The sequence below is a fragment of the Somniosus microcephalus genome, chromosome 6, assembly GCF_052327205.1.
Source record: "Somniosus microcephalus isolate GS21.2 chromosome 6, FLI_Smic_1.0, whole genome shotgun sequence".
Lineage (NCBI taxonomy): Eukaryota > Metazoa > Chordata > Chondrichthyes > Squaliformes > Somniosidae > Somniosus > Somniosus microcephalus.
Window position 1 is genome coordinate 174,744,376 of NC_140992.1, and position 22,347 is coordinate 174,766,722.

General features: G+C 46.4%; 1 protein-coding gene across 1 annotated transcript in view; it reads left to right on the plus strand.

The window, feature by feature from the left end:
- The window catches only part of fcsk (fucose kinase), a 163,830-nt gene that overhangs the window by 50,343 nt on the left and 91,140 nt on the right, over positions 1-22,347 (plus strand). The window contains exon 3 of the mRNA XM_085990959.1: positions 3,356-3,428. Coding sequence (XP_085847085.1) covers positions 3,356-3,428 — 73 coding nt within the window. The remainder of the gene's footprint in view (positions 1-3,355; positions 3,429-22,347) is intronic.

Genomic DNA, 22,347 nt, shown 5'->3' on the forward strand with positions numbered 1-22,347 from the left:
CCCTCCCTGGTCGGACGTCATGACGCCATCATGTTTTCCCGCCGCTGGAGGATCACGTGATCAACGTGATGACGTCATCGCATTGGGTCTCAGTCTTAAAGGGACCGCGCTATGTACATGCGATAATATGAACAGAGATACAGATTCATTCTGTAGCTAACAATTAGTTAAAGATAATTATGTACATAAGGTCAGAGTCCCCTTGGTGGCTCTGCCACAAGTTACTCATTAGCGATTCCAGGTGGAAGTGAGGAAGAGTGAGGTCGTCCACTTTGGACCTCAGAAAGATAGATGAGAGTTTTTTCTTAATGGAGGAGCAGAGAGAGTCAAAGTACAGAAATCACTAAAGGCTAGTGGACAGGTGCAAAAAATAATTTTAAAAGGCTAATGAAATGTTGGCCTTTATCTCAAGAGGACTGGAATACAAAGGGGTGGGAGTTATGCTACAGTTATACCAAGCTCTGGTTAGACTCCGCCTGGAGCACTGATTTCAATTCTGGGCACCGCACCTCAGGAAAGATCTTTTGGTCTTGAAGTGGGGGCAGTGCAGAGTCACCAGAATGATACCGGGGCTAAAAGGGTTAAATTATGAGGACGGGTGTGTAGGCTTGTATTCCCGTGAATATGGAAGATTAAGGCGTGATTCAATTGAGGTGTTTAAGATGATTAAAGGAGTTGATGGGGTAGATAGAGAGGAACTATTTCCTCTGGTGGGGGGCATCCAGAACAAGGGGGCATAACATTAAAATTAGAGCCAGGTCATTCAGGGGTGATGTCAGGAAGCACTTCTTCACACAAAGGGTGGTGGAAATCTGGAACTTTCTCCACCAAAAAGCTGTTGAGGCTGGGGGTCAATTGAAAATGTCATAACTGAGATCGATAGATTTTTGTTAGGAAAAGGGTATTAAGGGATATGGAACCAAGGCAGGTAGATGGAGTCAAGGTACAGATCAGCCATGATCTAATTGAATGGCGGGACAGGCTCGAGGGGCTGAATGGCCTCCTCCTGTTCCTATGTTGCTAAGAGCTCAGTTTGTGCTCATTACTTGAGAGAGCTCCAGTAGACTGTGACTTTTGAACGTGCAGCAACCCCCAAGGTCCTGATACCAGTCGTGGCTAATTTCCCCCCAGTTTTCCCGCCTCCCACTGAACACTGACCTGCTGCAGATACTGGCTGCCCTCCAGGTCCCCCTCCCAAGAGGCCACTCTTCATGGGCAAGCCTAGAGTCAGCTGGCAATTCCACTTGGAGGCAATCAAAGCCGAGCCTGACCCTGTGCTCATCCAGTGCCCACATATGTGGACTTCCCAGCAAGAGTCACTGAATACCAACTAGGAGCAGGAATCCTAGCTCTCCCCCCTCTCTAAACCAGGATCTCTAGACTCGGTCGTGGCGCCCCAACTGCCAGTCCAGTTGAGATCCGCTGTTGCAGCACAGACGAGGAATCAGACCTGGGACCTTGTGGTCTGTGTGGCTTAGTGCTACCCCACAGTACATCATAGTGTGGCGGAGCCACCAAAGGACTCAGAGCGGTTGTACATAATTCCTTTAACAGCAATGTAGTTACTGTCTGTGCCTGTACCTTTAATTACACTGTTTGACTGTACAATGTCTAGTTACCTTTACAGCGCAGTTTCAACGTGATGACGTCATGCCGTTAGTCACATGATGCCCCAATGGCGGGAAGAACGTGATGACGTCATGACGTCAGTCTTCTGACCAGAGGATCAGTCCTCATGGAGCCCTCAAGGAGAGTAAACCTGTTATTGATGTGTTCTAGCAGTTTCCAGTTTAAACTTGTTTTGTTTCATTAAAGTTCATTATTTTAATTGCCTGAGTCGAACTCAGTCTTTTTGATAGGAACCTCCGTTCCTACAATAGTGTATATTGTACTTTCTGGGGCATACCTTGCAGACCTTAGGCTATTGTATACATTTGGGCAATAACAGGCCTTGATAGGGTCAAAGTGTTTCCTTAACTGAAGGCCTAGATTGAGAAGGGAGGGACATTAGGAGGTTTGTTGGACGTTAGGTGTGAGTGAGCTTTGGGCAGCAGTACATTCCCAACAGATAGGAGAAAGACGGCAGGGCTACTGGTGACATGATACTGAACTTGAGACTTGTTCAACCTGGAGAAGAGAAGTTCTATGGGGAATTGTAATTCAAAGTGTTCAAGATTTTTAAGGGAATTGACAAATTGAAGCCCAATAATACTTTCTGAGATTGCCACAAACTCATGAGCCAGGGGATCTGGACTGAAGTTTACAAAAGGGAACGTGCACAAAAAGTTCAGATTTAGCAATTGTATGAAGCGGATGGGGAGTGTGGAATGGACTGCCCGGGGGACCCAGTGGGGCAGGTAGTGCGGGAAAATGTAGGGGAGAATGGGATCGATATCGAGGGGTATTCGCTTCTGGAACCAGCCAGATGGACTGAGGAGTCTTTTCCAGTCCAGTACTGTCTTATGTTCCCTATGTGCCCATGTTAATAGAGGTGTTTGGGTGCACAGTGTAGTGTTGAAGACTCCCCGTTACTCTTCCAATCCGTGACCCTCTTTGGCCAGGGAGACTGAGGGAATTTGTGTGGGGGGAGGGGTTAGGTGCAGGGGATTCTCAGGCTGGGACCCCACAGCCAGGTGGCAATCCAGCTCCAACAAAGCATGTACATTACACATACTGATAAAAGTCTGATGTCCTGCAATCTAATTTCTCCTTCCTTATTGTCCCACCATTTTAAGACAGAGTTTGTACCTACAAAAAATAGACCTAAACGACAACATCTTGTATTTTTATAGCACCTTTGATGTAGTAAAACGTCCCACGGTGCTTCACAGGAGCGGTATCAGACAACATTTGACACGAGCCACATAAAGAGATATTAGAACTGTGACCAAAATCTTGGTCAATGAGGTAGGTTTCAAGGAGCGACTTAAAGGAGGAGAGGGAGGCGGAGAGGTTTAGGGAGGGAATTACAGAATTTCAGGCTTAGGCAGCTGAAGGCACGGCCGCCAGTGGTGGTGCAATGGAAATCAGGGATGCGCAAGAGGCCAGAATTGGAGGAGTGCAGAGATCTCGGAGGGTTGTAGGGCTGGAGGAGGTTACAGAGATAGGGAGGGGTGAGGCCATGGAGAGATTTTAAAACAAGAATGAGAATTTTAAATTCAAGGTATTGCCAGACTGGGTGCCAATGCAGGTCAGTGAGCACAGGGGTGCTGGAATGGTAGATATCCCACTGGTTTGCTGCTGGGGATCACATTACATCACAGTTGCCCAAATCATGTACAAAAGGCAAAGGAGGTTGTGAGGTAGAGGATGGAATGCATCACTGATGGGTCTTTTCTGTTCTCGCCTATTACAGCTGGGACCAGGCTGTACGCCAGGAGTGTGGGTCTGCAGCACAGATATGATCCTGACTATCCCCTCCTACCCAGGTAATGTACCCCAAAAGTGCTGTGCAAAGGGAACACAAGTAATTCCAGCATTTAATTAACAAAACAAGACCCTGCCGTGTAAGGGATCACTCAGGTGCTGCTTTGTACACACCATTGGCACACTCACCCAACAGCCTATTCTTTATCTGTGAGCTTAGACAGAGCATGTTGGTAGTATATTCGATCATGGAGTACATCGTGGCTGCTGCCTTCACATGACATGCAGGGCTCAGTGGGAATAGGAATGCTGGCTAATTTTCCCTTCTCCAACCTAGGGATACTCGCAGTGCCCGCTAACTCAGCAGAAGCTAGGAATGGAACCTGGTCAGTAATACCCTGGGTTAGATACATCCCCTATTGCTCTGTAACAGAGTATGTGGTGTATTTGACAATGAACTTGTCACTTTTTTTTTCCCTGTAACATCGACTCTTTTTACATTGAATTATGGCCTGAAATCCAGCTGTGCGTTACAGTGGAGTTCAGATATAGGTGATCAGTTTGGTTTTGTTGTTTTTCATAGCTTCCCTTGGAGAGTAGTGGAAGGAGTGTCAGGCTGATGTAACAGTGAACGCTCCTTCCATGGCCGGAACTGTCTTTATACCAGCCAGTAGGGAAGAGGTTAGTCCTATACGATGCAAGGGTTTTACGAGCTCCCACAACCCATTCAATGAGGTGGGGGAGGGCCACCGACACCCACCAGACGTGAGTACCCACTGGATGTCAACCCAGAATTCCGAGCTGGAGCTCTGATCCCTACTCGGGTCTGTTTGGAGCGGGGTTCGAACCCGGGACCTTCAGACTCAGGTAGTGATTGCTACTATGTGGAGCTCAGTCCCTTCATAAGATGCTCATTCATTAAGAATTTTACCTTCTTGTTGAAAAGTTGTTCAGAAATTTTACAAATTTAAAAACATTTACAAAAAGAAAGAACTTGCATTTATATAGCGTCTTTCAAGACCTCAGGATGTCCTGAGCGCTTTACAGTCAATGAAATATTTTTGAAGTGATATTAATGTAGGAAACACGGCAGCCAATTTGCGCACAGCAAGCTCCCACAACAGCAATGAGATAATTGATCAGATAATCTGTTTTTAGTGATGTTGGTTGAGGGATAAATATTGGCCCAGGATACCAGGGAGAATTCCCCTGCTTTTCTTCCAATAGTGCCATGGGATCTTTTATGTCTACCTGAGGGCAGACCAGGCATCAGTTTAACGTCTCATCCGAAAGTTGGCACCTCCGACAGTGCAGCTCTCCCTCAGTATTGCACTGGAGTGTCAGCCTGGATTTTGTGCTCACGACCTACTGTTTGAGGCGAGAATGTTATCACTTTCTCCCCTTGTCGACTGGTGGCCATGTTCTCTCGTTCAAGCACGGTGTGGTTTGTCCACTGAGTCCTTCACTTTGTAAGATTAAGGGGGAGAAATTCATTACAGCCCCGTTTGGGGCGCTAAAGTTTCAGAAGTGGAAAAATGATCGCCAGGCGCTAATGATGAGAGGCTCCCGTGAAATTCAGTTGTAGCGCTCCAAGAGGGAAGTGGAGCGCCCTTAGAGTGCTAAAGGGAGTGAGAGGGGTCGGTATCGGCAGAGCGCTGAGCAATGTTCCGTGCAGCGCTGCCAGATTGGCAGGCTCATTCCCTCCCTTAAAGGGAAGGGCCAATGCTCACAGCAGTTAAAGTTAAAGCTGGGGATGGGTCGGCGACGGCGCCCACGATCCGCGAGGAGCAGCCCCAAGCTCTCTAAGAGAGTGCAGCGCTGATCAATTGCGGCAATGAAAAATATTTTTAAAACAGCACAAAGGGGTGAGAATTTTTTTTTCGCCTGCCTGACCACCAATCCCTTTAATTACCACTCCACAAGCAGCCAGCCGAGATCACAACGCCTCCTGCAGCTGCCGTTGCTGATGCCAGGCGAAGCTGCAGGGGAGCGGAAGTAAATTTAGGATCCGGGGCGGTAACAGGGCGATGCGCATCGGATGACGTCACAACCTCTGGGGCACAGGAGATCAAGGTGGTAAGTTTTACCGCCGGCGCTACCCCTCATTGAATTTCACGGGAGTCGTTTCTTTCGCCGCCCCTCGGTTGGTAAGTCATTAGTGCCCCGTTATCGCCCCCCGGAGGCAATAATGGAAGGCGCAAAGGAGGCCAATTTCTAGCCCCAGGACAATACACCAGGACACACCTACACAAAACATAGCTGAGGGGCTAAGCAGAATCACTGAGCATTCCTGGCTAATCCCTGTAAGTGTCTCTCATTTAAATTATCTTCACTCTTATCTGACCACTGCTGCCGGTGCGCTGCTGGTCACTGCTGCTGGTCACTGCTGCTGGCCACTGCTGCTAGTGTGCTGTTGGTTACTGTTGCTGGTGTGCTGCTGGCCACTGCTGCTGGTGTACTGCTGGCCACTGCTGCTGAAGTGCTGCTGGCCACTCCTGCTGCTGTGCTGCTGGTCACTGTTGCACATATGCTGTCATGTTCCATGTTTTGCAGCTGCTCCATATCCATTTCCAAGGGTGAGACCTGTGTCTGTGGCAGTATCGTGCAACACACTGCTTCTACTTTGTCGATCTTCTCTGGCCGCCTTGTAACGGTTTCCTTGCCTGGTCCAAGCATTGCTTCAACATCCCAAATGTTTAATCAGCAAGGGCTCTGGTGCGTCCATTGATATATCTGGGACGTGGGGTTTGTGTCAGTGGTGTCATCAGCCTTGGCTGCACTGAGTAACTCTATGAAGATCTAGCCAGCCATCCATCCTTCTCCATCAAAGAACCTTGAACTGTTTGATTTGCTCAAAACAAAAGTAGCATGCACACCCTCAGGGAAGCCTGCACTGATGTGCATCGTTCCCTAGTTGGGGTCGCATACCATGTGCACATTGAATAGATGTAAGAAGTCACACAACACCAGGTTATAGTCCAACAGTTTTATTTGAAATCACAAGCTTTCGGAGCGCTGCTCCTTCGTCAGGTGAAGTGGAGAGATGCATCTCTCCACTTCACCTGACGAAGGAGCAGCGCTCCGAAAGCTTGTGATTTCAAATAAAACTGTTGGACTATAACCTGGTGTTGTGTGACTTCTTACATTTGTCCACCCCAGTCCAACACCGGCATCTCCACACCATTCTTGAGGGGGTGCAACATTGCTGCCATTCTAATGAATGTTTATCTGTGGCTTGTCTGCCTGATCAAATGGACATTAAACATCCCACAGCACTGTTCGAAGAAGAGAAGGGAGTTCTCCTGATATCCTGGCCAACTTTCCTCTCTCAACTAAACCTGAGAAAAATAAATTAATTCATCTCATTGCTGTCTATTCAACCCATGAGTGGTCCAGAGTCAATGTTGAGGAATGCCCGGGTCACTCACTCCCAACTGTATATCACTGTGTCCCCACGTCTGTGGGTCTGTCCTGCTGGTGGGACAGGACATACCCAGGGATGGTGATGGAGGAGTCTGGGACATTGGTTGACAGTTACGATTCTGTGAGTATGACTGTGTCAGGCTTTTGCTTGGCTAGTCTGTGGGACAGCTCTCCCAGGTTTGGCACCAGTCCCAGATGTTAATGAGGAAGACTTTGCAGAGTTGACTGGGCTGGGTGTGCCTTTGTCATGTCCTGATTTGATGTCTATGTCGTAGCCGAGTTGCCTGTCCAGTTTTATGCTCGTTATTCTTTGAATTGGTTTGATACAACTGAGTGGCTTCCTAGTTCACTTCAGAGGGCAGCTAAGAGTCAAGCACATTGGAGTACTAGACTAGTCACAAAACAACTACACTTAGAGTTGCCAACTATCGAGGATTGTCCAGGAGGCTCCAGGAATTAATAATTAATCTCTTGAACACTGGTGCAAGAGAAAAATCATAGAGGCATTAAAAGGAAATTGTGTGGCAAAGCCACCAAAGAGAGTCTCACAGTAACTTGTACAATTGTCTTTAATCATTATTGTTACCTTTTAATGTTTGCCCAGTTTAAACAGCGCGGGATCGATAAAATCGCGATCTGACGCGATGACGTCATCACGTGGGTCATGTGACGTTCCCAACGGCGGGAAACGTGATGATGTCATGACGTCAGGGTTGGAGGGCGTTTCCAGTTAGTCCTCGTGGAGTGAGCTAGTGTACAGACCTGTTTGGAGTTTCTCCTGCGTTTCTTGTTTTGTAATACTTTCAGTGCATTAAACTAAGTTTGTTAACTACCAGTTTAGTTCACAGTGTTTTTGTTAGGAGTGCATAGACTCCTACAATTGTGTGGTTTATTCACACCATGGCTCACTTTGAATAACATCGACCTATTTCAATAGGGTTGTTGAAGATTCCTCAATGATCATGTGTGTAGAATATATAGCACAGAAACAGGCCATTCGGCCCAACCAGTCCATGCCGGCGTTTATGCTCCACTCGAGCCTCCTCCCATCTTTCCTCATCTCACTCTAGCAGCATAACCCTCTATTGCCTTCTCCCTCATATACTTATCTAGCCTCCCCTTAAATGTATCTATACTATTCACCTCAACCACTCCTTGTGTTAGCAAGTTCCACATTCTCATCACTCTCTGGGTAAAGAAGTTTCTTCTGAATTTCCTATTTGGTGTATGGGCAATGGTGCACTGTACTATAGGGATCCTAGTACTACTGTTGCTGGGTCCTGCTGTGTAAGTGGGTGACTGTGTGTAATCTAATAGACAGATACAAGAATATGAAATGTGCACCCAGAGGGCAGATCCTATTTCGGATGCCTTTAGACTGGCTGGCACACTGTGGCTGCAGTATGTAACGAGAAAGGATTAATTAGCAATCTTGTTGTACGAGACCCCTTGGGTCGGAGCGATCATAATATGATCGAATTCTTCATTAAGATGGAGAATGAAGTCGTTGACTCAGAGACCAGGGTCCTGAATTTAAATAAAGGAAACTACGATGGTCTGAGGCGCGAATTAGGTAGGATTGATTGGGGAATGTCACTCAAAAGGTTAACGGTGGATAGGCAATGGCAAACATTCAAAGACCGCATGGATGAACTACAGAATTTGTTCATCCCAGTTTGGCATAAAAATAAAACAAAAAAGGTGACTCAATCGTGGCTAACGAGGGAAATTAGGGATAGCATAAGATCCAAGGAGAGGACATATAAATTGGCCAGAAAAAGCAGTAATCCAGAGGATTGGGAGCAGTTTAGGATTCAACAAAGGAGGACAAAGGGATTAATTAAGAAAGGGAAAATAGAATATGAGAGTAAGCTTTCAGGGAACATAAAAACTGACTGTAAAAGCTTTTATAGATATGTGAAGAGAAAAAGATTGGTGAAGTCAAGCGTAGGTCCCTTGCAGTCAGAATCAGGGGAATTTATAATGGGGAACAAAGAAATGGCAGACCAATTAAATACATATTTTGGTTCTGTCTTCACAAAGGAGGACACAAATAACCTCCCAGAAATGTCGGGGAACATAGGGTCTGATGAAAGGGAGGAACTGAAAGAAATCAGTATTTGTAGGGAAATGGTGTTAGGGAAATTGATGGGATTGAAGGCCGATTAATCCCCAGGGTCTGATAATCTACATCCTGGGGTACTTAAGGAAGTGGCCCTAGAAATAGTAGATGCATTGCTGATCATCTTCCAACATTCGATGGAATCTGGAACAGTACCCATAGATTGGAGGGTAGCTAATGTTACCCCACTATTCAAAAAAGGTGGTAGAGAGAAAACGGGGAATTACAGACCAGTAAGCCTGACATCGGTAGTGGGGAAAATGCTAGAATCCATTATAAAAGATGTAATAGCAGATCACTTGGAAAACAGTGACCGGATCGGACAAAGTCAACATGGATTTACAAAAGGTAAATCATGCTTGACTAATCTACTGGAATTTTTTGAGGATGTAACTAGTAAAATAGATAAGGGAGAACCAGTGGATGTGGTGTATTTGGACTTTCAGAAGGCTTTCGATAAGGTCCCACATAAGAGATTAGCGTGTAAAGTTAAGGCACATGGGATTGGGGGCAAGGTATTGACTTGGATAGAGAACTGATTGGCAGATAGAAAGCAAAGAGTTGGAATAAACGGGTCTTTTTCCGAGTGGCAGGCAGTGACTAGTAGGGTACCGCAGGGATCGGTCCTTGGACCCCAGCTATTCACAATATATATTAATGATCTAGACAAGGGAACTAGATGTAATATCTCCAAATTTGCAGATGACACAAAGCTGGGTGGACATGTGTGCTGTGAGGAGGATGCCAAGAAACTACAGGATGATTTGGACAGGTTGGGTGATTGGGCAGAAGCATGGCAGATGCAATATAACGTGGATAAATGTGAGGTTATCCACTTAGGTGTCAAAAACAGGAAGGCAGATTATTATCTGAATGGCAATAGATTGGGAGAAGGGGAAGTGCAACGAGACCTGGATGTCCTTGTGCACCAGTCGCTGAAGGTAAGCATGCAGGTGCAGCAGGCGGTTAAGAAGGCAAATGGTATGTTGGCCTTCATAGCGAGAGGGTTTGAGTACAGGAACAAGGATGTCTTGCTACAGTTGTACAGGGCCTTGGTGAGACCACATCTTGAGTATTGTGTGCAGTTTTGGTCACCTTATCTGAGGAAGGATATTCTTGCCATGGAAGGAGTTCAGCGAAGATTCACCAGGCTGATACCTGGGATGGCAGGAATGACGTATGAGGAGAGATTGGGTCGATTGGGCTTGTTCTCGCTGGAGTTTAGAAGAATGAGAGGGGATCTCATTGAAACTTATAAAATTCTGGCAGGACTGGACAGACTAGATGCAGGGAGGATGTTCCCAATGGTCGGGGAATCCAGAACCAGGGGTCACAGTCTAAGGATAAGGGGTAGGCCTTTTAGGACAGAAATGAGGAGGAATTTCTTCACCCAGAGAGTGGTGAACCTGTGGAATTCTCTGCCACAGAAGGCAGTAGAGGCCAATTCATTAAATATATTCAAGAAGGAGTTGGATATATTTCTTAAGGCTAAAGGGATCAAGGGGTATAGGAGAAAGCAGGTACCGGGTACTGAACTTGGATGATCAGCCATGATCGCATTGAATGGCGGAGCAGGCTCGAGGGGCTGAATGGCCTACTCCTGTTCCTATCTTCTATGTTTCTATGTACCATCGACAAGATGCACTGCAGCAACTCACCAAGGCTTCTTTGGCAGCACCTCCCAAACCCGCGCCTCTACCACCTAGAAGGACAAGAGCAGCAGGCGCATGAACCACCACCACCTCCAAGTTCCCCTCCAGGTCACACACCATCCTTACTTGGAAGTATAATGCCATTCCTTTATCGTCACTGGGTCAAAATCTTGGAACTCCCTCCCTAACAGCACTGTAGGAGTACCTTCACCACACGGACTGCAGCGGTTCAAGAAGGCGGCTCACCACCACCTTCTCAAGGGCAATTAGGGATGTGCAGTAAAAATTGGCCTTGCCAGTGACGCCCACATCCCATGAATGAATTTTAAAAACTATACCGTCAGACTGAAATGCCCATTCTGCTGCCCAGGATGAGATCTGTGCATGTTCCTCCCCCAGCAGCTAAATGTGAACATTCAGAGAAAGCGCCTTTGCCCATATTGGCTAATTTATTGCAGGGAGGTTTAAGAGGCGTACAAGTTGGCCAAGGGCATTTATTATAGCCAGTTTGGCACCGCACTGGAGTTACACTCTGTGCCGTTTGAAACCAGAGCAGCACAAGGCTGTCTGCTCCAGGAGTCTCGCTCCACTTCTCTCTGGGATTAGATTGGGCCTTCACTCTGGATTTAGACAACATTAACATTGTTAATGCACCCTTTTTAGGTCCATTGCTAAGTACAGAACAAGGAAAGGGTTTTAACGCTACGCCAATGTGAAGCTGGAGAGGAGAGTTTTTTTCCCACAGTGTGGTAAAATTCTGTAATAGACTTCCATCAAACAGTTGATGTCGTGCTAACTCACATTAAAAAAAGAGCTGGGAAAGATCTGGTTAAGACCATAATTACATTTTATGTGAACCCAGGTGATTAAAGTTTATGTAGAATACAGTAGTTCCTGTGCTGCTGGGACCATGGGAATACATTTGTGAATGCAGTTGGCCAGAGGTGAATAATGTTCATGTAATGTTAGAATATTATGGGGATGAGAAGCTTTACAGAGCTATATCTTCTTGGAAGTTATTTACCTGTGGTCATTAACTCCCTTCATAATAAAATAGCTCAATGATGGTCAACTTATACCTTATTTTCCATACTTAGGTTCTTCTCGGTAATAATGTAATTATCTCTTTGAAAACTCCAAACTCACTGTCCTACACAGTCCCCTTCTTCTCTGAATTCTCACTGTACCATCGAGACTCATTGCAGTTTCCTCTTCTAACTCATTCTTTCCCAAGACCTCAGAGCTGTGGCTTCCCTCCCCCTGCCTTCCCTCCCCCTGTCTTCCCTCCCTCTGTCTTCCCTCCCTCTGTCTTCCCTCCCTCCTGCAATCGTTAGGCTTTTCAAATCCACGCTCGGCATCATATAATCACCACTTTCTGACTTACCTTGTATCCTCTTCTCTCCATTTGTTAGTGTCCTGTGCTATGGCCCTTGACCCTTCTCCTGCATTTCTCAATTTTAAAAGCCACAGATTCCTGATGTCATAGTGGCCTACAGATCATCTCAGCTAAGATCTAGTGAGGCATACAGCACCCAATCAGACGCTGGGTTTCCCCAGTGGACTCGTATCGCTTAATGAGGCTGCAATCCTATTACCTGTTTATTCGCCATTAAGCATGTCCAGGAGCCTAATGATGTGTTTATTAGGCCAGTGTATGTTTTTCAACTTGCAATAAATAAATGGGAGTATTTGTCATTAATATTTAGCACACTTGACACCTGACAGTCTCAGCACTAACTTCCTTTCATTAAGGCCATTTTCCACAAATTAGCAAAACCATTTTAGTTGAGCGAAACTCTCCTGATTGAAAGTTCATTATACAGCAGATTAAAATTTGCACTGCAGTCTGTGGCTCTACTTCAGTCCTCAACTTCAAAAGTGTTCAGCTTTGAAATTTCTCCGAAATACTCCAAAATGTAAAGGGTTAAATTTAATGAGGCAGTCTTACTGTCAGGGACTCCTTTCAAAAGAGGAAAAGGAAAAGAAAGAACTTGCATTTATACAGTGCATTTCACAACCTCAGGATGTCCCAAAGCGCTTTAAAGCCAATGAGGTACTTTTGAAGTGTAGTCACTGTTGTAATGTAGGAAACACGGCAGCCAATTTGCACACAGCAAGCTCCTGCAAATAGCAATGAGATAATGACCAGATAATCTGATTTAGTGATGTTGGTTAAGAGATAAATATTGCCCAGGACTCCGGGAAGAACTCCCCTGCTCTTCGAAATAGTGCCGTGGGATCTTTTACGTCCACCTGTAGAAGCAGACGGGGCCTCAGTTTAATGTCTTATCTGAAAGACGGCACCTCCGACAGCCCAGCACTCCCATCAGTAGTGCACTGCAGTGTCAGTCTGGATGAAGCTGCACTTCCCAAGCATCCACGCTGCCTGTTTGATTCCACTCTCATTCACACAGACTTTCAGTACTTTAATCTGAAGGGAAAACTGGAATGCAAAGCACAAACTGTCATTGGGTTTTCCCTTCAGAAAATCTCCTTACCCAAACATCTGACACAAAGCAGTTTAAGTTGTGTACGTTATCAGTTTTGCCATGACAGGCAACAATTTGATAAAGGTGCCCTGCTAATCAAATTCTGCTCTTCAATCTCCCCCAGTTTGAATGTTTCCTGTGACTAGATTCAAAGCCCCCGATCACGTGTAGCTCAGCTCAGTAAGCTGTATCAGGATGCTGATGAAGTCCATTCCCTGTTTAATCCTCTGGAGAAACGGCCCTCTGTTTAATCAGCTCTGCTTTTCCTTTACCAAGATTGATGAGTTCCATCAAGTGAAAGGTCCTGAGTGATGGTTTGGCTGTCTCCAAAGTCCCGATGTAGTCCATCTTGGCACCTTCGAGGGATGCCTGACTGGCCTCCTGTTAGAAGGAGAATTCATGTCAGCCCTGTTTATCGCCTTCCACACTTTCTGCTAACTCAGCAGCTTTTTAACTGGGAGATTTGTCTCGGAGTTAGACGAGGGATCTTGTGTATTCATCTTGCAAACAGCAACATCAATAGACTGAAAGACAAAGATGCATTGCTTGCAAACATGTCTCAAGAAACATTGATCAAGCTTAAGGTTAAATGTCTCCAGCAATTTGCATATGCCCTTTCCGAGAGAGAGCAGAATCTGAAGTAAAAGTTTTTGAAAAGTGTCTCTGAAGTTAATGAAAATTATTGAGACAGAACAATAATTTTGGCCAATTAAGGGCCAGAAAATAACAGAGGAGGAGAAGGAGGAACCTGCTGCCTGATGACATTCATATGACTGGTAGGCTCCTGCTCTGGCTCATCCTCACCAGCGCACTGTGTAATAAATCTGACCCTGACACTTTATGGATGGTGACGTTAATTCTTTATTGAGGTGATCAAACCAAGCAGAAATTAGGACAATTACAATTAATGCTTCCCCTCATTTGTTTTGGGTGTGCAGCCCCTTTAAAGGGCTGCACGGCCCATTCAAAATTTCACACAAAATCTCCCATTTGAAAAGCCGGTCCCGGGCTGCGCGGGGCCGCTCAGCTTAACGGGAATGTTGATTACAGTGTCCAACTGATGGTCATAAGAACAGAACGATATTACCCCGTTCCCTCTTGAGTCGAATTGTATCCTGACCGGTATTCTCTTCTCCCCTGCTGCTGACCTCTTACAATCACCTGTATTTACACTGGCCTTGTAATCGGTACTAGCCTGACCCTTGCACCTGGAGCCTCAAAATGTGAAGTTGTTTTTCCAAGATAACCAGGTCAGGGAAGATAAGGTTGATTAGTTATTGTCAGCTTGATGAGTTTAGACTGGAGGGGGGACACGGCTGATCAGCCATGAGCAGCTTATCTCAAAAGGCTAAATTCTTTAAGAGACAGGACATTGTCCAGAGTTACACTGACTAAGCTATGGCTGGTTGACCATGAGCAGCTTATCTTAACAAAGCAGTCTTATTAACTTCTTTTAAAGACATTGCCTAGGACTGCAATAGCTAAGCGAATCACAGGTTATTTCAACACTTTAGTTTTAACTGTTTTATTGCCAGGCATCGTAATTTAAAATTATATGTACACCATATCTTCATGTGCTCTTGCTCGAATCTTCCTTGACCTGTCCATTCTTACAACTGTGACTTACCAGGTGCTATCTTCTCAGCCTCACTATCTCCATCCTATAAAGAAAGAACTTGCATTTATATCACACCTTTCACAACCTCAGGATGTCCAAAAGTGCTTTTTTTTACAGCCAATTAAGTACTTTTGAAGTATAGTCACTGTTGTAATTTGGAAACACGGCAGCCAACTTGCATACAACAAGATCCCACAAACAGCACTGAGATAATAACCAGATAATCAGTTTTAGTGATGTTGGTTGAGGGATAAATATTGGCCAGGACACTGGGGAGAACTCACCTGCTCTTCTTCAAATAGTGCCACAGGATCTTTTACATCCACCTGAGAGGGCAGCTAGGGCCTCGGTTTAACGTCTCATCTGACAGTGTAGCACTCCCTCAGTGCTGCACTGGAGTGTCAACCTGGATTTTTGTACTGAGGTCTCTGGACTGAGGCTTGAATCCACAACCTTCTGCCTCAGAGGCAAGTGTGCCACCACTGAGCCACGGTGACACCTAGGGTATGTATGGCTGTACTGCTGCTTGAATGTTGGTGAGAGTGGCACAGGGTGCTGTGAGCTGCTGACCTGCCTGGGGCCTCTGGCATTGTTAGCATATCCTGCTCTTCCAGGCCTACAATAGCCAAAGAGGAACATATGTGGTCCGAGAGACATCTTTACATAGAACTTGCATAATATACTTTGTGTGATGTTTTTGAGCTTCTGTGTATGCCATTGCGTCATCGAGTGAGTAGGGGGACAAGACATAACTGGAGTAAGATAGTGCTAGCTCCAAGCTTGGGAGGAACTCAAGGTTCACCTGCCTGTACTCCCTTGGTGCTTACAGGGGCAAGCATGTCCAGGGAGTCACAAACCTGTCATTTCTGAGCACTGCCCCATTTCTGGTCTTCGCCCTTTTATTATGTGACATCTTGCCTTACAAATAGAGAAGTAGTCTTGAGATTTTGTAAGTTTAAGGAGTCCAAATGGGGACGGACCTGCACCCCTCCATCCTGTTTGTTAGTAACTGGACACATATCATGCAGCTAAAACATGTTAGAAGGATTTGTTTGGTGAAGCCCTGTTAAGATTTAAGTGTGACAACAGTTCCAGATGTAAGTTGCAGCCTTCATGTGTGCCATGCATGCTAAGCAGTGAAAGGATTGTAAGGTTGCATGAAACCTTGGAGAAGTGAGCAGCAAAAGTGTGCAGGACATGACCTTGGTGGTTTAGCTCAGGTCTGTAATCCATCTTCTCCCACCTTTGCAGTCTGCGTATTGCAGAATGTCTGCTATCTCTGGCCAGGAGGCTTGGTCGATTCTTCTTTGGGGATGGTGGCTTTTATGTTTTCTCACACCTAACACAAATATCACCGCCTTTAGGTAAGCACGCTCACACCTCATGATCCAAGGGATGACCTAATGCACAATGTAACCCGGGATAATACACAATGCGCAAACAGTAGATCAATTTATTGTCTCTGGTCTGGTGCAGGATTCCTACTAGCACCCATGTCACTCCAGAGGATGTTTAATATCAGTCACGCTCAGCGTATCAGATTGAATTGCCAAACAGGTTTATTCATGAATAGAGTATTTTACAGCAGCAGAAAATACAGCCAGATTGTGGATGTCTGCTCAAAAACCACACTGGTTTTAGAGCGGTCCGTGGAAGAGTTGAAGAGTTGAACAGACCAATCAGACGTTTGAACAAAAACAAAGTACTGCAGCTACTGGAAATCTGAAATAGAAACAGAAACTGCTGGAAATACTCAGCAGGTCAGGCAGCATCTGTGGAGAGAGAAACAAGAGTTAACGTTTCAGGTCAATGACCTTTTGTCAGAACTGGAAAAAAGTAGAGATTTAACAGGTTTTAAGCAAGTACAGAGGCAGGGAAAGGGGAAGGGGGTGAAGAACAGAAGGGAAGGTCTGTGATAGGGTGGAAGACAGGAGAGATTAAATGACAAAAGGGATGATGGTGCGAGGCAAAAGGGGCGATAATGGGACAAGTAAAGAAACAAAAGATGGGTCTGGAGGAGGTGTAAATGGTTACAGCGCAATAGCAGAGATGGAGGGAAGCATGGAAAATCTGGCAAAGAGAAGAAGGCTCCCGTGGCCCAGGAATGTGGCGGGAGAAAGGTGGGTAGACCCCATGGGTGCAGACCACTCTGTCGGCTGTGTACCAATAGGGGATCCCCACCCCAAGCACCAGCCCACACCTCCTCCACTCCTGGAGGCTCTGGTGCAGCCATCCTCCATTACCAGTACCTGCTGTCCAAGAGGAGATGGTGAAATCATGATTGAGATCTTAAGTTATTAAACTTGAAGTGGATAAATAGTGAATGGAATTCAATATAGCAAAGTATGGGGTTGGTCATTTTGGTAGGAGGAATAAGGAGGCCACTTAATCCTTGGAAGGTATGAAATTAAGTGAGTTAGAAGAGCAGAGAGATCTCGGAATACAGATACATAAATCTAGAAATAGCATCGCAAGTTGATGAGGCCATAAAGAGTGCAGAGTACTGAGGTTCATATCTAGAGGAATAGAAAAGCAGGGAGGGAATGTTACATTTATATAGAACATTGGTTAGACCACACTTGGAGTACAGTGTCCAGTTCTGTCTCCGTACTACAAACGCATATTGAAACATTCTTAACAAGATGATGCACATCTTCAGACCAGTGACTGGTTTATTTTATATAACATATACATGAATGAACAGCATACTGTTTGCACAGTGAGATCAATTAGATTGCTTGATTATAAATAAAATAGTAAAAATGCAACTCAATAAACACGTCTGACTTCTGTAGCTAAGCTATACTAAACTGTTTGAGCCTTTTTAAAAATGCTGGTAACTTCCTGTCACTGTCTGCCAGAGCACAGTTCATCCCCGTATATCTGAGTGAGAGAGACTTGTCCGCCTCCTGCCTTAAATCTGTGAGATGCAGGGTTAGGTATACTGAGTTGTCAATCAAAGTCACGATACTGAGTAAAACACCTGCCTGTTGTGGGCACTGGAGGTTCCCACAAAGCCTTAGATATGGCCCCTGCTCTGCAGATGGTATGGGACGATACCTAGGGCTGGATTTTGTCAGCCCCGAGGAGGCGGGTATGGAGGCGGGACTGCCAGTAAAGTTGCAGGATTTGGGGGCGGGTGGCAAACCCGCCCACAACCTGCCTCTGTACCCTCTTGTCAGGAGGCGGGAAGCCGTCCTGCCCCGGGTCCCGTCTCATCGAGGCGGCAAAGGGATTAAAGCCTATTAACTGCCTGTTAACAGGTAGTTAACCGGCAGAAAATAGGATTATCCCTATTTTTAGCTCCGAGGTGCAGGATTCCCGACCTCGGAGAACCCTGCTGGGGTGTAGGAAACGAGAAGGAGGTTGTGGGGGTTGGAGGGGTCTGAAAATGAGATGTAGAGGCGAGTGATGGGTGCAAGTGTGGAGTGGTAAGTGTGAGACGCCACGTCGATCAGATCTTAGCATCACAGGAATGCGTCAACCCCATGTCTCGAGTACCTGGGGATGAACCCGACATACCGGTAGTATCTACTTCAGACCCAGTAGCAGTGGAACCCGATGAACTACCCGATGAAAGGGGGTCAGAATCGCCTCTGCACCAAGAACAAGAACCTCCGGAAAGGCGCTATCCCGAAAGGGTCAGGAAGCTGCCCCAAAGACTGAATCTATAAATGGACTTTTGTTATTGAATGTACATGTAAAAATGTAATTGTTATTTGAATATTAAGGGGGTATTATTAATCTAAAAAGGGAGGAATTGTAGTGTATGTGCTTTAAGTCAGAACTACTTTTTACAGCTCCTGTACACTGTAGTACCGGCAGTAACCACACCGGTATATAAGCTGTGCGCATGCCTCTGTACTCCAGTCTAGAGATTGCCCTCCTCCAGTAAAGACCTGTTATTTGTTATGTACAGCATCCGTGTAATTATTTATCCACTAAACCACGGATCTAACAGTAAGTACGTAAGGTGAGTGTTAAGTGTTATAAAATGTTCACTTACCTTTGTTTCTACCTACAGCCCGGAGTCCCGACATCTTCATTGTAGATTTCACAGACTGGCTGTTGGATCCTCCGAAGCAACAGCCAGGCGATTTCTGCAATGTTGAAAGGTTTGATGAGTCCTGAACACAAGCAGCAGTCCCGCCTCCAAAAGCTTCCCATTGACAAAATCCAGCCCCTAGACTTTCAGATGTTACAAGGGTGCTATCTTCTCACAAAGGCATGAAATGCTTGATTGTACATGACAATCCTCTGAACAAACAGCCAGGTGATTTCTGCAAAGTTGAAAGGTTTGATGAGTCCTGAACACAAGGACTCATCAAACTACACAGAATGTCAGTGTTTCACAGCTTCACAGAGCTGTCAAACGCTGACATTTCTTCTTTCAAGAAATCTTGACAGATGGCACGTCAGACATGCTCTGTCACTGACTTCCCCCTAATTGGCCTGCTGAGCCCGCTGGACAGGCTTAACAAGGTCAATCGGGAAAATCCCGCTGGTTGGCCAGAAGCTGATGTAGGCGGGATTGAAAGCCGGCAAGCAGCAGTCCCGCCTCCAAAAGCTTCCCATTGACAAAATCCAGCCCCTAGAATTTCAGATGTTACAAGGGTGCCATCTTCTCACAAAGGCATGAAATGCTTGATTGTACATGACAATCCACCCACTGAATTAATACCTCTAATCTAATCACAATTGTTGAGACTAATTCCAGAAAGCTGGCTTATTATGGAGAAAAAATGCTATTACAGAAATATTGTAAATTAAAAAATTCAACTTGGGTAACACAGGCAGAACCTAACTCGTCAGAGTTCTATATAAATGTAAACAGAAGCGTGAAGGGATTCAAGACAGAAAGCAGAGAGTAGGGGTAAAGGGTAGCTATTCACAGTGGCAGAAGGTGGGGTCCCACACGGATCAGTGTTGGAACCACTGTTGTTCACAATTTATATTAACGATTTAGACTTTGGAATCAAAAACACCATTTCTAATTTTGCAGATGACACCAAATTGGAGGGGATAGTCAATACTGAGGAGGACTGCAACAAATTACAGGAAGACATTAATAAACTTGCAAAATGGGCATATAATTGGCAAATGAAGTTCAACACAGATAAATGTGAGGTATTACATTTTGGTAAGAAAGATAAGGAGGTCACAAATTACTTGGATAATAAGAATCTAAATGGGGTAGAAGAGCAAAGGTATCTCGGAGTACAAATACACAAATCGCTAAAAGTAGTGACGCAGTTTAACAAGGCCATAAAAAAAGTAAACTAAGCACTAGGGTTTATTTCTAGAGGGATAGAATTGAAAAGTAGGGTAGTTATGCTAAACTTGTATCGAACCTTGGTTAGACCACACTTGGAGTACTGCGTACAATTCTGGTTGCCATATTATAAAAAGGATATAGAGGCACTGGAGAGGGTTCAGAGAAGATTTACAAGGACGATACCAGAAATGTGAGGGTATAAATATCAGGAAAGGATGAACAGGCTGTGGGTCTGTTTTCTCTTGAAAAGAGAAGGCTGAGGGGTGACCTAATAGAGGTCTTTAATATTATGAAAGGTTTTGATAGAGTGGATACAGAGAGAGTGTTTCCACTGTGAGGAAGAGCAAAACTAGAAGCCATCAATATAAAACTAGCTGAAGTGCCCGGCGGTGCCGAGGCTGTTTCGAGGGCATGTTGTTGTTGGAAGAGAGAGAGAGAGAGCGACTGGGGGGGTGGGGGGAGGGAGGGCGGGGGGGGCGCGGGGGGGAGGGAGGGCGGGGGGGGAGGGAGGACGGGGGGGGAAGGGAGGGCGGGGAGGCGGGGGGGAAGGGAAGGGGGAGGGGGCGGAGGGGGAGGGGGGAGGGGGGGTGTGGGGGAGGGAGGGGGGGAGGGGGGGCGCGGGGGGGGGGAGGGAGGGAGGGAGGGGCGGGGTTTGCCCCCCCCGAGGGTCGCGGCCCCCCCCCCCCCCGAGGGGTCGCGGCCCCGCGAGGGTCGCGGCCCCCGTAGAGGGTCGCGGCCCCCCGCAGAGGGTCGCGCCCCCCCCCCCCCCCCCCCCGAGGTGAAGACCGCCGATTGCGGCTGTGCGAGACGGCCGGGGGGGCCGCTTGCCAGGGTGACGCTTGGCGGCCCCCCCCCCCCCGAGGGTCGCGCCCCCCCCCCCCCCGAGGGTCGCGCCCCCCCCCCCCCCCTCCGCGGTGAAGACCGCCGATTGCGGCTGTGCGAGACGGCTGGGGGGCCGGTTGCCACGGTGACGCTTGACGCTCAGCAAGCCCCGCCCCCCGGCCGAGACAGAGAGGGACGCCGCGTCTCAGCTCCTGCTGCGCGCGCACCCTAGCGGCGCTGGGCTGAGGCTCGGCCCTCCAGCCTTCGAGTGGGGCCGGGAGGTGCCTAGCTCGGGCGTGGGTGCGAAGGAGAAGCCGAGGCTTCGAGGCCTACCTGGAAAAACGGGGAAAGGTAGGAAAATTAATGAGATTAGATAAGTTAATTCGTTTCTAAATCATTTTTTTTTAAAACATTGGGCCAGAAATTCCAGGCCAGAAGCGTGAGTGCGCTCGGTGTACTCACGCTTCTGGCCGTTGGAAATGCCGGCGTTCAGCAGGAACAGCGCATGCGGGGAACGCCGGCATTTCCAGACCTCGAGCGCGTGCGACTGCACAGGCAGCGCTTGCGCAGTGAACTTCGTGGATTTCGTTCATGAAATCCGTGAGGGTAAGTCCTCAGAACTTACACTGAAAAAAAGCAAGTGTAAAGTGGTTCATTGGCTGCGGAGGAAGATATATTTTATCGTGGAGCTTTTGAAATGCAATATTTTTGTTTGGGAAAGGGAGGGAAGTTATTTTAAGAAATTTTAAGTAAGTTTTAAAGTTAAATTTTTTTTTAAAGGGTTTTCAGAACGGTAGGTAGAAGGAGCATTTGTGGCTGTGTGAATGGAATGTGAGAATGAGTTATGTATGTATGTCCACATATATTCCTTTACGTATATGTATGTATGTTTTATATTCCTTTACTATGAATGTATGTTTTTAATTATGATTTTCCAATAAGTTACTTTCTCTGAAAGTCATAATTAAATAATACATTCATACACATAAGTAAAGGAATATATACATTACACGCAAAGGAATATATACAGACATACATACTTTCAGAAGCTCCACGATAAGAAATATCTTCCTCCGCAGCCTCTGTAGCAACTGTACCCATGCTTTTTTCATGTGTAAGTTGTAATGACTGGACCTCACTGAAAGCATTAATGAAAGCGGCGAATTATACTGCGCACGCGCTGCATGTGCAGTCGCACGCGTTCTGCCCCTGAACCCCTTCGTTCAGAGGACAGGAAATGCCGGTTTTCCCCACATGCACTGTGCATGCTGAAAACCGGCATTTCATCCGGCCAGATGCGTAAGTACCCCGACCGTACTAGCGCATTTGGAAGGGAATTATTGGGCCAACATTTTACATGTCAATAAAATAAAAAATTTAACACTTGCACGACTTGCCCCCTCGCATCTGCGACTGAGGGTCCAAGGAGGTGCATTGCGCAAGAGGTCATCATCGGACGTATCCTCACACCGTTCCCTTTGGGGAACTGTATGAAGTGGTGGAAGGATTTATGGCCGTGATTAACGCTCATTCCGTGACCGTAACCATCTTTGAACCAGCCATTAGGGTGGTTAGTCCTA